The sequence below is a fragment of the Thermobia domestica genome, chromosome 15 (assembly GCF_964235325.1).
Source record: "Thermobia domestica chromosome 15, izTheDome1.hap1.1, whole genome shotgun sequence".
Taxonomy (NCBI): Eukaryota; Metazoa; Arthropoda; class Insecta; order Zygentoma; family Lepismatidae; genus Thermobia; species Thermobia domestica.
Window position 1 is genome coordinate 24,347,058 of NC_137468.1, and position 16,977 is coordinate 24,364,034.

The window sequence follows — 16,977 nt, forward strand, 5'->3', positions numbered from 1 at the left end:
GAATTGTGTCGAGGAATTTGAAGCTTTAAAATATGCAAAACGATAATCATTCCTGTTGTTCTGTATGGTTGCGAAACATGGTCGCTTACTCTGAGGGAAGAACGTAGACTGAAAGTATTTGAGAACAAGATCTGAGACGAATATTCGGACCCAAGAGGAACGGGAATGGGTAATGGTGGAAACTTCATAACGAGGACCTACTTTGTTTATACGGTTTACCTAACATTGTTAGGCTTAGGTAGCTAGAATGGAAGAAAGTAGAAACGCTTTCAAGGTCTTGACTGGAAGACCAATCAGAAAACGACCATTAGGAAGGCCTAGGCGCAGATGTGAGGACAATATTAAGTTGCATCTCGCAGAAATAGGAATACAAAGTAAAAACTGGATCCAGTTGACTAAGGATAGAAGTTAGTGGAGAGCTTTTGTGAACATGGCATTGAACCTCCGGGTTCCATAGGTCATAGAGTGAGTTAGCTAATTTTCGGCGAAATTTACGTACTTTATATCTATTTCGTGCCGCTAGCTAGTTCCAATTGTTTAAAAATATGCCCCTGCCAAATATCAGTAACTTTCGTGAAAAGAAAAGTGTCATGTTGATATACATTGCTGTACTTTTTCCTTAGTGCTTAAGAAACATTGTTTGGGATTGAAATAGGTTAACGATTGGGAATTAATTCAAAATTAAAACTTAATACTTTCACTTAAATGACATAATTAACATTTAATACTAATTCCTAATGTTTTTTCTTCAGTTCGCGACTTGTATTATACGAAGAAAAAGATTTGATTTAAATCAAAAAAATCGATTTAAATCAAAAAAATCAACAAAAATGATTTTTTTGAAAAAAATCATGATTTTTTTCCACCCTGGGGGGAACCTTTATGGTACGTGTCAAACAGGGGTGGCAAAAACCATGATTGTTAAAAAAAAAAAAATCGCTACTTGGTTTATATTTGTATGGTTCGACAGAGAATTGAACATGGGACGCCTTGATTAAAAGGTGGAAAGGAGATAAAACTAATGCAGATGGTTTGATATGTGGAAACGACATTATGAAGTTCATATGATTAGCATTTTTTTTGTTAAAACCATAAAAAAAAAAAAAAAAAAAAAAAAAAAAAAAAAAAAAAACTTCATTATTTTTAAACCAAGTTTAAAACCAGCCAACCTTGGAGTCAGGTGAACGGCCGCCATTCTCAATCTCGCGCGAAAAGTTTAAATGGGAATGTGATCATATGATATATGAAAAAATACAAGAATTTTATGAAAGACTCAGTGGTGTAATCAGATTTATTTTCTAGTAGTGTACCTAAGTATATTGCGTGATCGGTATTTCTTCATAGTAATTAGCCCAACTTCGTTGTGAGTAAAGATAAGGAAAAAAATGGAAAGAGAGAAAAGTTGTTAAGAATAAGTGGTATTCAGTATAAAATAGTGGATTTTTTCAATCGTAGAATCAGTTTAGACTCCACCCAGGTAAGACATCTTATATTAAATGCAAAACATACCATTGTCAGTTCAGCAGGCTATTCCCGTGGGCCCTGTACTATATGAATAATATAGAATTGTTGGGAAACTGATTCGAAATGTTCAAAACTTCCTCACAACAATGTGCGCGTTCCCTGTTTTATTTTGTGCATGCTCTTATGTTCATTCGAACAGCTTGCTGAACGGAGAACTTTGCTCTTTTATTCAACATAGGATGCCTTACCAATGTCGAGCACAAACGGCTGGTACGATTGAATCATTTTCGATTAAAATCAACCTATTTTCAACAACTTTTGTATCTTATTTCTTCGCATTTTATTCACAATCGAGTTGGCCTATAGACTTTTAGTACGTTTGGTGTGTGTGTATATATTATTCAACAGAGCGCTATTATTCAGGTCAAAATAAAGAGAAAATGATGTATACTCTCCGAGTCCTCTTTCAGCCGCTATGGGAAATCAAAATTTCACTATGTGGCAACCTCGCAGATTAATTTGGAACCATTAATATTTAACCTTGAATCCATCAAGCAGTTACACCAATAGTTACGCTTATAAGTAGTGCTAGCGTCAACGTATTTCGCCTTTAAGTGTCATCTGGGAAGAATCTATGTAACTATTTGATAAATTTGTAGATCTTCTGAGGTTCTTTATCTGCGACGTTGCCACACATCACGTCTCCAGACGAGGACCGGAAAGGTACTAAAATTCTGAAAATGGCGCCCACGGACTACAGAGCATTATTCTACAAGTATATATAATAATAATATAAAGAAATAATACGCTCATACGCTCTGGCCCCGGTCTCATCAATAGCAATGATCCGCCGTAAGAAGTCCTCACCCTCACGTTGATACCGCTCCAAGTGTGTTCGAGCGGCATCATACCGCACCACGTGTGTTGTTCAGTCAGATCATGTGCAACCCACCTTGATGCGATTTTACGCAATTCCAGGTGGTCCTTCAGAATTTTCAGCATAGTTGAATGCGCTACTGTTTGGCTTAAACCTCTTGACGTTTGATGAGAGCCAATGAAGTGCGAAGGCGACGTTGTCAGATTGTCACTTTCCCTCACGCGTGGAAATTATATTAAACGGTCGAGAATACCTTATGTATCAGTAAATAACTTTGATTTTACAAATATATAATAATTGACAACAATAAGAAACAGTAGTAAAATAAAACATACCTTGAACATGTTCCTTGCTAATCGAGAAGCGAAGCTAATAGTTTGTCCTCATCCTCATCCTCACTGTCGTCACTATTTCTATTTTCGGTCATATTAATTATTATTGGTTCTAAAATTTCTTCGCGTCCTATTTCTTTCGCGAAATCATCATCATGCAATTTTTCTGCATGTTTCACACAAGCAGACCACTGTTCGCGAGTCACTTTATCGAGTTCTTCGGTAACCAGTTTTTCTACGTCCGAAATTTTAAAGATGGTGTTTTTCTGCGCCACTTCACGTTTCACTTGAGCCCAAATAAGTTCAATTGCGTTATATTGGCAGTGGTATGGGGGAAGTCGGATAATTTCGTGTCCTCTTTCGATCGCAAGTTGATCTAATTCATATATCTTCTGGATGTTCTTAAAAGGTAGCACTTTTTCCAAGAGTTCTGTTTTCGTTTCTGAGGGGAAGAAGGGAATGCCGTTCTGTTCCAACCAGTGCATAATATCTTGCATTTTTGTAGACGAGTTAGGAATTTATACAGACCGAATGATACGGAGCATTGTGCATAATGATTATGCTGCTTCCTCTAAATAACTTAAAAACCTGTTTAAAAACCAGTCTCGAAATCTGTCATTTCCTGGTGATAACCTCCAGCCGATTTTGACCTAAACACCCATTTGCTATCATGAATGAAACCTGTTTTTTCTGACCCCACTTAACAAATAATGAGTCTACTACCTTTACCTATGGGTAATTTGAGTCCTCCATTTCTCGGTAAATCCTGCCAAACAAATTTGACAGTGTGATTGTGATTGACCCACGTATCATCTAAATAGAATATAGGTCGTGTATCATCTTCCGATGCTCTAATATTATGCATTCTTCGCAAGAACTTCAATCTTGCCGCAACAACGTCCTCCCGTTCCATAAGAAATTTTCGGCCATCAGTAGTTCTGCGATAACGGAAACCTAACTGTTTCAATATTCTTTTTGTTGATGAAACCAAATCAGTGTATGATATTTTTTTCTTGAAGTGCATAAGTAATTTTTTGACACTCGGAAATTCACCCTTGTCATAAAATTCGAACACTGTACGACGGAAGATATCTTTCGAAGTCATCTAATTTTGTCATTCTTTTAGGAACATTTATGTTTTCTTAGGGAAACAAATAACTTTGGGGCACCCTGTATTTTTGCTATTTTAAGTTCCCTACATATACATGAAACAGTCGACACACTTACAGGACACGCCTCTGCCGTCAGTTCTTGGCATTTGGAAAAGTCGAGATCTCTTCGGCTATCTTCAGATGCGTATCTTTTTTTAAAAAAAGAATAAACACTGAACACTACTTTCCGAACTTTAATACCGTACCACTAGAACGATCAGTCTTACTTGTACTGGGTTTACTAAGGGACATAGTGAAACGCAAAAATAATACAGTTTAATCTAATCTTCGCTACAACGAATCTACCTAAAAACTACAACGAAATTTTCTTGCACTGCACACTCCAAAGTAAACATTCAAACTGAGGGTGATACTATGGTTCTTTGTTTCTCCAGTTATTGAAAGGCAATCTGGTTGTGTTGGTTTTATCTTCAACGTGAGCCGTGAGCGTTTGTTCATACATATACAGCAACATGATACTTGATGTCTGGGGTGTACGTGACTTAACATGTAAACAAAAGAAATATAAAAGCTGAACCACGTGACCTGTTTTTTTGCTGCACATGTTCAGAAGAACGAGGTCCTTCATTTGGAGTGAGAAATGAGTCTCCAAGAACAATAATCTTATCAAGCGTATTAGCGTAAATTCTTCAAGCGAGGATTATGAAGTTTATATGCGGCAACGCAGCATAATACTTGCCGGCTAGTGCAACGGAAGGGGACGCGTCAAACGTCAAGAGGTTTGAGCCAGACAGTAGTCCTGTATAGTTAGCCAATTGACGAATCGTGGCGTTCCGATCCGCTAGCACTAACGCGTTCACGTTCTGCACATCTTCACTTACAGGAGGATGGCCGGAGCGAGGCATGTCTGTAACATTTGACCCACCTTGGTACTGCATTTGCACCGCAAACATCTTGCAATAATTCATAGCACTGTTTTGCATTCCTATCTCTAGCGCATTCAATTTTCAACCAGCTCCTCTTATCTTGCTTCGTAAACATGACTGTATTCCGAGAGCACTCATGCAGCGTGACTAGTCCACGAGCACTCATTCAGAAATGCCTTCTAACTGCTGGCGCTGTGCGCGCATGGAGGGGAGGGCAGGCGAGTTCATGTGCTCTGAGGGAGGGTCGGCATGTAATCTACCGCTGGCATGAATTATACTGGATTGCTTTGTTCCCGAGTATATGTAGAGCAGTGTTGCCATTACTAAAAATCCAACCCTTGTCCTACTTGACTCGTATATGAGTTTCCTTTAGCTGTAGTGAGAAGCAGTATCATTCAAATAGATTTATTCCTATTGCCTTTCTTCAGTGTGTCCTTTCTATATATAGAAAGAAAGAAGACACTCAATTGGTTGTCACATATGTTTTATATACATATGATACTAGTTTCGATTCCAGTGGGCGCACATTTGGTTCAGATCCCACATTAAGCTGTAGGTCTACGTTTCGTATAGCTGCGATGCCACATTGAGATTGTAAAATACAGAATAGCAGCAAGGAGTGAAAGTATATTTATCCTCTTCTGTTATTATAAGATTGAGAAAAAGAGAGGAGAATTGGCACTGTACTTAGGGAATATAAAAAGTATGACAGTACATTGCCATTTATTTTATACTTGTGGTCCATATGGAATAAAGTCAAAAAATTACTTTATGGGAAAACAAAACTCAAATAACCTTATTCTTGTCCCGCCATGACCTTAATTTTTTCTTCAATATTAAAGCTCTCTTGTTACGTGGTTAACGCACGCGTTTTTGGCGTAAGAGACTTGGGGTCGATTCCCGGCGCAATCCCATGTGGTTCGGATTCCACAAGCTGTACGTCCGCGTCTCATACAGCCTTACTGCCGAAAGGGGTGCTAAACTCAAATCCAGTCCAACCTTTCTTCGCTACTGCCGTATTTAGCCGACTACGAGATTTTATTATTATTATTATTTTCAAAATCATCATTCGAAAAGTATAGGGTCGTCTTACATTCGCTCACTAAGCTTGGATAGTTGAGGTCAAAAATTTTACATTGTGTAATAACTTATACCGAAGGTTAAAATATATCGCCGTTATTGTAATTATTTTTTAAAATTAAATTTAATAGTTGCAATTTCCATCATTGTTACCCTAAAAATGCATATACTGTAAACTTCCGTGTTTGTTTCTATTTACAGTATCGTATTTTACCGGTATTTGTTGTTTTATCACCTTAATTTAGGCAACCAGTAATTGACATAAGTGATTAGTTTCAAATATCTAGGATCAATATTAACCTACGAAAATCATATTCACGAAGAAATTAAATGTCGACTGAAAGCAGGGAATTCGTGTTACTATTCGGTTCAAAATCTCTTGTCGTCGCGAATTCTGTCGAGGAATTTGAAGCTTAAAATATATAAAACGATAATCATGCCTGTTGTTCTGTATGGTTGCGAAACATGGTCGCTTACTCGGAGGGAAAAACATAGACTGAAAGTATTTGAGAACAAGATCCTGAGACGAATATTCGGACCCAAGAGGAACGGGAATGGGGAATGGCGAAAACTTCACAACGAGGAACTACATAATTTGTACGGTTTACCCAACATTGTTAGGGTCGTCAAGTCTAGGAGGCTTAGGTGGGCAGGTCATGTAGCTAGAATGGAAGAAAGTAGAAACGCTTTCAAAGTCTTGACTGGAAGACCAATCGGAAAACGACCATTAGGAAGACCTAGGCGCAGATGGGAGGACAATATTAAGATGAATCTCGCAGAGATTGGAATACAAAGTATAAACTGGATGCAGTTAGCTAAGGATAGAAGTCAGTGGAGAGCTTTTGTGAACGCGGCATTGAACCTCCGGGTTCCATAGGCCATAGAGTTAGTTAGTTAGTAATTGACATAAGTTTATAATTGGTAATGTTAATTTGTGTGTGTGTCTTTTTAGAAAATTTTATATCGATAAAACAATTTTTAATTTCGATTATTCATAATTTGTTGAAAATAAGAAAATCCCCAAGAAGCCTCTTCAAGCTAGGGGACCGTCTTACAATCTGGTAAATAAGGTATATTTTTCATACGACTAGATATTATTAAATCAGACTAAAATAATTTAGTCTTTATCGCTTAGAATGTAAATTCGTCATGCTAAAGATAACTTCTTTTGGCAGCCTTTTATAAAATATGCTGAACAAAATTAACACTGACGAAATATTAATGTACTTGTTGGATGATACCGATGTGACAACATTAATAATAAATGCTAATTACATTGCAGATTGTCCATCGTTACAAGAGCAGCTGGTACACAAAACATTTCTAGAAGAACTCGTATTTTGGACTGTGAAATTCGAATTTCCCCAAAAGGTTGTGTGTTTATTGTTGAACATGTTGCCGGATCCCGATTATAAAGTAAGTATATTTAATTAACGTACTACAACTAACCAGGAAAGGCAGTGAAAATTAGGATAGCAGAGTGAAATGTTCTAGGTTTCCTCTGATAATGCTCTTTATGGTCTACTCAGTTTCAGTTCGTTCGATTCCATTGCAGAGTTACATCGAATTATCTGGTTTGTCTTATTTTTCCATCTTTCTTCCAAACCAAAGGCTTTTTAGCAACCAAGCTACTGAACAATATGTAGCGAAGAATGCATCTTTTTTTTGGTGTCCAAAGCATCCAGAAACAGCAGGAGTTTATCTCTCTCTCTCTATATATATATATATATATATGTATTTCTGGTAATATATTACTAACACAAGTTAATCAATTTTGACCCTAAATGACTCACTTTGTCTGAAAACAGAAGTCAAGTTCAGTGCTTTATGAATTTCGTGAATGTTAACAAAAAATATCTAGATCATCGCTAGGTGGAACAGCAGTTATTTTCTAGGTCAACCAAGCAAGAAAACAAACATCCTAAACAATGTTGTTAAGTGTTTTACTGATTTGTGTAGTTCTACTGATTTTTTATCACAAGTGTAGAATATCAATTTATTTCCAATGGTTTTTGATAATCTTTATACACCAAACTTTGTTGTATTCTTCACGACATTATCATCGAGTAGTTGGGTGTGATTAACAATGTCTTAATTTTAAAGAAATATGGAAATATGGCAAACCAGACTATTCCATATAACTTTGGAAAGAAGTTGAATGTAAAATTGAGAGTACTTCTGAGTAAGCCGTAAAGAGTTCTAACTCACGACACTTACAACATTTCATTCCGTTGTCCTAATTCTTTTAACCCTTTCTGATAAGATAATACTTTGATTATTGGTGTTGATCCGATTGTAAAACATTTTGCATTTTATAAATGTAATATATTTTTTATTCAATATCACTGATTGTGTGGTTAAATAAAAATAAAATCTGACCGAAACAGAGATCTGACCATTGCTATAAAGTATGAAAACAGTGATAAAAATTGTCTGATGAAGGCAATGATATATTGCCGAAACTTTAAGTAAGATAAGTAATAAAAGTGTTTGCTTTGATTAGATTTTATTTTCATTTAAGTTATACGTGAATTTTCATATTATAAATTTGAATGAAACCTTATTGTAACAATATTTAATTCTTTCATTTTGAAATATTAAATTATAAAAATGTAACCAACTTATAATACAATCATTTTCCAAATTAGTAGAACTGTGATGGTAAATGAAGTGAGTGCGTTTGAAACCTAAGTTAAAATAAAATTAATGAAACATAGGTGGAATGCCGAAATATAGATGTATTTAATTAACCATTGTAATGTTGTTGTAATTTAATAATTGTAATTATTAAATTACTGTAATTTAATAATTGTAATAATTGTAATATTTAATTAATAATTGTAATTTAACTCTTATTTTAAATTGAAGAGTTAAAGCTTTCTGCCTTGTCTTACCCTTAACCATTTAATTCATTCAGTTTTATGCCAAGTGTTCGGCACACTTTTGTCGAATGTCTTGAATATTCACATTTCAGAAAACGTATTGTACTGTCAGGCATCGAGCATTGGGGGATGGTTCACTTAATGTTCTTGTGTTCATTAGAGTTGCTGACCTGACTAACGTTCTGTTAGCTTTTTTTCTTGGGGTGTTTTTTGCAGCTCATTGTTTTATTTTTCCTATTTCGTTTTCTTTTTTTAAATACATTGTTATTATTATGTATTTTATCTTCACTATTTATTATTTTACGTTTTGTTTTTAGTTTTATTCGTTATCTTGCAGCTAAATGGTTAGCTACATGCTTTGGCGTGGGAGACCCGGGTTCGATTCCTGGCGGGAGCTTATGTGGTTCGGATTCCACGTTAATCAGTAGGTCCCGTCTCATATAGCCTCGTTGCTGAAAGGGACATTAAACTTAACTCAATCAAGTCGTTATCTTGCAGAGGTTTTTGTTGTTGTTGTTTTGTTTTAATATTTTGATCACATTTTTGGCAGTCCATCGTATTTGATCAGTCGTGTATATCATGAGGGGGAACAAAAGGCTTTGCTGCTGACTTCCCCATTCTTCCCCATCAGTCAACCAACTTTTAGTATTACATATTTATTATTATAAAAACAAACATTACTAGCCTTGCCATATACTGGCTAATCTTATTACCTAACACATCCATCTTCTTCCGAGTGTATTCAAAGGTGTTGTAAAGGTTTTCCAATTAGAACACTCTGTACATACTTCTGATGTAAGCAGAATTGACCACTGTGGGATAATTAGTGATACGCACTAATTGTCAAGTTACCGGTTGCGTACCTTTCTTCAGTATCAAGAACTAGAACTAATGATTTTTTTTTTTCTGTATTTCAGGAGGCGTTAACGCAAGCTTTTGTCCTCCACTACAGTCGAATATCTATGATGTTGGAGCGATCTACAGATCCAGACACGCTGTCTAACCGTGTAGTTCATGTTAGTGTGCAGTTATTCTCAAATGAGAGTTTAGCCTTTAGAATGGCAGATAAATTGAATCTTTTGCACGTAATGGTCATAAGTTTGAAGTATATGATGAGCAAGATCCTTATTCAAAATACATTACATGGTAAGTGAGATACCATCATCTTTATTTTAAGTATTTTTTAATTTACAGCACATGAGCCCTTCAATCTTGTTATAAATACTTTTTAAAATTAATATTTTTACGGTGAATGAAATTTGAAAAATGCAATAAATCTTATTCAGACATCCGTATTCATGTGGTCTTATGTCTGTATTAGATACTAACTATTATATTCAATTAATTTTTTGCCAAACGAGTAATTGCTTCTAAATATTTCGAAAAACGATCCGGTTGCCTTTTATCAGTAGAATGAGGCTTATTAAATCGCGTGGAAGATATAAGGGACATTATTTTTTTGCTTCAGCTTCATGTGGAATTTATTAACTAAGCAAATATTATGTAAGATATTCAAAATACTTAGAAGCAATTAATCGTTTGACTGTACTGGAAACCTGAAGGTTAGTGACTGTGATATTAATTTAAACGAATGTTCCCTACGTACCATAAGTAATTTCGTTTATATGTTAATAAATATTTTCAAGTTAAAAGTAGTTTTCGCTTTATATGCCAATTATTCTATTATTTTATTTTTAACGTAGCCAAGCTGCTTTGCTTCACTTTTTCCGTTTTTATAGCTGTTAAGCTGAACAATTTGAGTTGAAACACGTGGTAGTTTTATTGAATATACTAGAATCTCTTTCTAGAAGTGAATTAGTGGTTAAGTTCCAGTGGCCAAATATACGACCATTCTAAAGATAAAATCATATACATATTCGTACGATGGCTAAGCTTATTTATATACAACATTCTATTGTTTTTTTAACGTTTTTTAAGTGTTTTTCTGTATTGAAATATATAGAATAAAAATAAGATTAGCCTGTTTAAAGATAAGTAAATGAGCTTAAAATAAACAAAACAATATGCGGGCTAAAAACATAAAAAGTGTAACAAAGAACAAAAAGTAGTTTTTGAACAGACAACTCTATTGTAATGTTTACGGCAAGCTCATAAATGCAATGCTAGGGGTTCGTACAGGCGCATGTCTGCGTTAGTATCCCAAAATGTAGTTCGTAAGTGAGGAAAAAAATGTTCATAAGATTTGTTCGTAAACCGAGTTGTTTACAAACCAAGGGTCCACTATAAATAAACTAACGTAAAAATAGTTGAACATTGGAAAGAATGATAAACCGCTCATTTCGCATTTTCTTTCAGATCCAGACAAAAATTTTCACTATGTGGTCGATTGTGGACAGCATGTTATGAAGGAACATTGCTACTGGCCGTTAGTTTCTGATTTGAATAATGTCCTTTCCCATAAACCCGTTGCTCTGAAGTTCATGGGAGATGACAACCTGTTGGTCATGTGGTTTGCATTTCTGTCTATGTTTCAAGGTAAGTTTAATTTCTATTCAACTTGGTTGTCCAAGGTAAATGTAAAGAAACAGTTGTAACACCGAATGCTATGACTCTTTAATGTACAGTCTTGTTTAAAAAAGATCGTCACTTACCTTGCTTTAGAAGACTATAGGATCTATATACGAAATTCTAATAATTTGTCTCTAAACATAGATCACAATTGGCCAAAGAAAATCCTTATTCGTTACATTTAATTCCAACTGTAGGTTAGAGTGCACAGATCTTCAAAAATAATTCGATAGGTTTTTGTTTTTAAGAAAGAAAGAAAAAAAAACTACATAATATAGAACCAGTATGCGCTTACATTTTCAGATTTTGCATGTTGTTTCTAGGGAAGCATTAATATGATAGTAAATCAATCTGTATCATTCAGTTTGAGAGGTCCCGTAGGTTTCGTTCACGAGCAACCTCGCCAGATTCAATTTCTGATGTGTTGTAGGTGTGAGGAGGAAGATAATGATTATTATGTATAGGTTGTAAACAGGAACTTTTTCGTTCACAATCATTGGGGCTTGCATAGAATGATATTCATGGAAAATTCAACGGTTTTCAATTCAGCATAGCAACGTATTATTAAAAATTAGCAGAAATGTAAAATTTTCTTATAAAATATTAAATTAAACTCAGGAATGCATCTAAATTTTTATTAACACTGAAATTTTCATGGGAACTTTTACTTTCGTCCGCGGCTTACTTATTTACGTAAACACACAGTTTTGTTTGAGCTACGTGTGGCTTCCATTGTATAATGAAAAAACGTATGGTTAAGCGTACCTCTAACATTGTGAAAACAAAGTACATAAACTATACGATTGTTGACCTGGCTAGAATAGTGGTCTAATGAACAAGAATTCAAAAAATGAGAAACATAGGCTTAAAAGTTAATATTTGCTTCTGAAAATTATTTTACAGACCTTATATTTGACAGCTAGTACAGTGAAGCTTTCTCCACTGTGGATTTGTACTAGAAGTTAAGATTTATTCTGTAATTTGTTTTTTTATATTGTGAACCTAGAGATATGGATGTTGGTTAGACCACTATTGCACCCAATCCACAATTGATAAATAGTTTTGTAGCCATTAGCTCGTAGCATCAATTATACTAATTTTTCTATTCCAATCATTTATTAGAATTTGATCATATCTGGAACTCTTTCTCGTTATATAATAGAAGCCATGAGATGTAATTGAGACATCAGTGTGTGTTTATTTAAATAAATAAGTCATTGTTGAAGACGAGGGAGTTCCTGACGCATTCCTGATTTTAATTTAATAGTTATAGTCACTTTCGTTTCTTCAGTAGTTACATTATAACATTCTATTAGTCAATGAAAAGATAAAGCGTCAAGGTAACTACAGTCTTTTTAAGATAATAATGTCATATTGTGATTTTAAAAATCTTGCTATATATTTAAATGTGTATTTACTTTTAAGCAAATTACTGATGCTATGCAATATTGTTTTCCTTAGGAATGAATGTGAATCAACGCGAACTGAATCAACATATAGAATTCGAACCAAATACCTACTACGCTGCATTTTCAGCGGAGCTAGAGGCCAGTGCGTATCCAATGTGGTCTATGGTGTCACACTTGAATGATGCAAGTACGGTCCATCTGACAAGACAAGTGCTTTCGAACTGTCTCACTGCGCTGGAAGATTGGCTAGAAGCAGTGAATTTCAGCCATCCAGATATGGTATGTGATTCTTATTGTTTAGTAAATATTTTGTTTTTGCTTGCAGTGTCTAGTACTGTTATTATTATTATTATTATTATTATTATTATTATTATTATTATTATTATTATTATTATTATTATTATTCAGAATCTTGGAATCTTGACCTCGCAGCGAACATTTACTGTCAAAAACGGGTGCATCAATATAGGTGTGACTCAATATAGTGCACTACACAGAAACTGATAATTACGCCTACTGTTGATTTCCCACATTTTAGACTTCCAAATTATACTATGCTTAAGTATCGGAAGTCTTATAGAAAGGCTTTCTCCGTCCATCCGTCTGTCGACAGCTATCAGAGCAAAAAAGGGTAAGAGAGATCGAGATGAGACTTTTTGCAACTCATTCAGCGTCCGAAGAATAGGTCCCATCTCTTCCGTTAACGTTCTGTTTAAACCGGAAGTGGTTCAAATTAGTTACTTCAACGTTTATCGCCATAGAACCAAAACGGCAACAGATAGCGAGAAGCTGTGTTTTGCAGACTATTCAGCGTCTCAAGGCAACGTGCCGTGACTATTCCGAACACACTGCTACAGCCGGAAGTGGTTCAAATTTAATATTAATTCCGGTTTCAATACTAATTTCTATACAGCAAAAACTGTTTCCTGCAAGCGATTAATTGTTCAAAGAATAGATTATATCTTCTTCATTAACCCTCAATTTAGACCGAAAGTGGTTCAGATTAGTCATTTCTGGTTTCAACACTTAATCGCCATAAATCAAAAATGGTAATAAATAGCGGCAAGCTATTTTCTGTAATCGATTCATTATCTCAAGAGAGCATATCGTCACAATCTGCAACACAGTCCTAAAACTGGAAGTGGCTGCAATTTATTACTACTTCAGGATTCATACTGATTTTCATAGAACAAAAATAGTAAGAGATATCGAGATGCGATTTTTTGCAATTGATTCAGCGCCCCGAGAAGAAATTCACCATCTCCTCTGTTAACCCTATATTCAAACCGGAAATGATTTAAATTAACCATTTCCGGTTTCAATGTTTATGACAATAGAACTAATGGTATTAGATAGCGACAGACGGTTTTCTGCAAACGACTCAGGGTTTCAAGAGAACATGCCATCACAACCCGCAGCAAGAAGTGTTTGAAATTTACTATTATTTCCGGTTTTAGTACTGATTTCCATAGCGCAAATACCTTAAGAGATATCGAAATGCGTTTTTTTACAATTAATTCAGCTTCCCAAGAATAGATTCCACCTTTTCCATTAACCCTCTATTCGAGCAGGAAGTGGTTCAAATTAACGATTTCCGGTTTTAACGTTTATCGCCATAGAACAAAAATGGTAATATATGGCGACAAGCGGTTTTCTGCATTCGGTGTGAATAGAATATTACATCATAACCCGCAACACTCTATAAAATCCGAAAGTGTTTGAAATTTACTACTACTTCCGGTTTCAATTCTGATTTCCGTAGAGCAAAAACGGTAATGAACGTAACGGTAATGAACGTAACGGTAATGGACAAAACTTAGGTTCTATCTCTTCCCTTAACCTTCTATTCAATCCGAAATTGTCTCAGATTAACGATTTTCGTTTGCAACCTGTATAGCCATAGAACAAGAACAGTAAGGCAGTGCGAGTAACGGCTTTATGATATGGATTCAGTTTTTTTACACTGTGAAACAAAACTCATTTGTTTTAAATTGTTGAACGCTTAAAGAAATGTTTAGTTAGAGTAATTTCATTCGATCCACTCTGACTTACGTCGTTGTATTATTGGGTTATTTTTTCTGTCCAAAATCGATAAAATTGAAGTGATTTATACACCACAAGACATGAAATTAGTTGATATTGTATGAAGCTACCGATGAAAATTTTTCTGGTAAATAACTCGAGTCTGATTTTCTCTGATTTTCCTTACAAACGTCGACCTCCTGAATAAAGTTTGTTTCGTCCATGTAGTGTGGGGTTGTTGTTAGGTTTTCAAACTCTTCATGATGTGAGAAATTTTTTCACTGAATTTTTTGTTGCTTCAATAGAAACTCCTATGTAAGCTTGGATAAGAGATGGAGAAAGGAACGAATTTCTTAATAAGCTATATGTCCTTCCACTTGTACTGTATCCTACCGTTGCAAGCTCATAAAAGTTATAACCCGTTATAACCCGCTTAATGAACTTTCTACCTTAAGCGAAGGAAAGAACTGTCTGTTCCTATTGATCGTAATCTCTGCATTTTTAATAAAGTTGTATAATGCTGGATGATATGCTCTGTGTTTCATGGCTGCTTTTGTAACCCAGAATCATGAACTAAATATATTTACTTCGTCTTGGCCATCTCGATTACTCGAATATTTCTCTGGTATTTCGTAACATTGTTCCTATGTATTCACTGATTTCTCACCCTACGATTTATCTGTTAATTTTCTTCTCGTCCCAAATCTTCACAAAGTTTGCGAATCATACAAAATTTCCATTCATGATCTTGTTTTTCGGTATTAAACGCTTCGGAAACAGGTTGAGATTGATCAAAATATTCGAGAGGTAGTATCTGGCTTGCACTCGTATCCTTAGATTAAAGGGACGAAATCACTGTGAACAAGGTTTCTCAACCTGTGGTATGCGAACCACTGTTGGTGGGACGTACGACTTACGGTGATATTAATAATTAACATGTTTTGATGGCACGCCACTGGAAAGTTGAAAACCCCTGATTTAGATTAAAGTCTTTCATATCAAAAATCCGGGACCTAAACCAACTCTATAATGAAGATGATACAAATATAGAAAGAGAGGAAAGTTGTTTGAAGTAGGTAGTTTTCAATTAAAACGAAGAAATCTTTCCAATCGCACCAGCCGTTTGGGCTTCACACGAGTGAGGCGCCCAATATTAAATGAAAAAGCAGTGTTGTCAGTTCAGCAAAGTGTTCTCTTAGGCTCTCACCACACCAACAACACAGCATTGTAGAAAACGGATTTGAGGTGTTGTAGGTTCCCTCATCCGTTCTCTGTGTCGTGTCATTTTTCTGTGTCCTTAACGCTCTGTTTGAATTACCTGCTAAACTGCAAACTTTGTATATATATATATATATATATATATATATATATATATATATATATATATAGAGAGAGAGAGATCCACATCTCATATATTCTCAGTGTTGAAAAGGAAGTCCTTAACTAAAAACTTTCTTTCGATTTTCATATTGCTTAACCACTTATATAATATTCTATATAAGACTGAAATTTATGCGTTCTATTGCATTTTAGACCGCTCGGCACGACCAGCTTCTGATGCCGTACTCTGGGCCAACTAAATCAGGAAATGTTAATTAAGTTGCTACATGAAATCACATTTCTGTTGTCGTCGTAGTCCAGCGATTGAGAGTTCAGTCAATAACAGCAATGAATGCACTAACAAGTCCTGTTTCTGGTCTATAACTGTAGAACTCAACATAGAATATGAAAACTAGCAATAATTGTCGTGAAATTTAGTGTGCTCCACCACTACTATCAATCTTCAGCGTTGTTCACCATGATGTTTCAATGTTGCCAATTCCTATGTCTATGCCTATGTCTGCCTAGTACCTGTTTTATATATGGAAAATTTAGTTGGCCTAGAGGATGCATTAGAAGCTGGTGGTACCGAAATACGGGAATAAAATACAATACAACATAGAAAGAAGTAAAGTAAACTTCAGTTTTATTATACATTACTTTTTCTGAAATCAGGTATGTCATTACAAAAGAGGAGCAAGTATCCATAGTGATGAAAATATGCTAATACAAAGTGCTGAACGTAAAAAATGACGCAAAAGTCTAACTAGTGGCCGAAGAAACAATTCTTAGGATGTATAGATAATTATAATCTGTTTTCTTTTTCTCTCGAATATACACTCCGTTGACATACAGTACATATTTTGACAGCAAACTTTTTTTTTTTTTTTTTTTTTTTTGAACTATTACTTAAGCACGTTTCGCTGTGATTGTCGTATTCCCACGGTAGAATTCCTGTACTTTATAGCTCATTGGTTAACATCTATACCGTTGAGTAAATACTAACAATGGTAGCAGAATAAGC

General features: G+C 35.1%; 1 protein-coding gene across 5 annotated transcripts in view; it reads left to right on the top strand.

The window, feature by feature from the left end:
• Ubr3 (Ubr3 ubiquitin ligase) overlaps nucleotides 1–16,977 on the top strand; it is a 175,633-nt gene that overhangs the window by 31,951 nt on the left and 126,705 nt on the right. For all 5 annotated transcript variants that reach the window (XM_081741424.1, XM_081741427.1, XM_081741428.1 and 2 more), the window contains exons 6-9: nucleotides 7,074–7,207; nucleotides 9,591–9,819; nucleotides 10,990–11,169; nucleotides 12,664–12,890. In XM_081741424.1, the coding sequence (XP_081597550.1) occupies nucleotides 7,074–7,207; nucleotides 9,591–9,819; nucleotides 10,990–11,169; nucleotides 12,664–12,890 (770 nt within the window). The remainder of the gene's footprint in view (nucleotides 1–7,073; nucleotides 7,208–9,590; nucleotides 9,820–10,989; nucleotides 11,170–12,663; nucleotides 12,891–16,977) is intronic.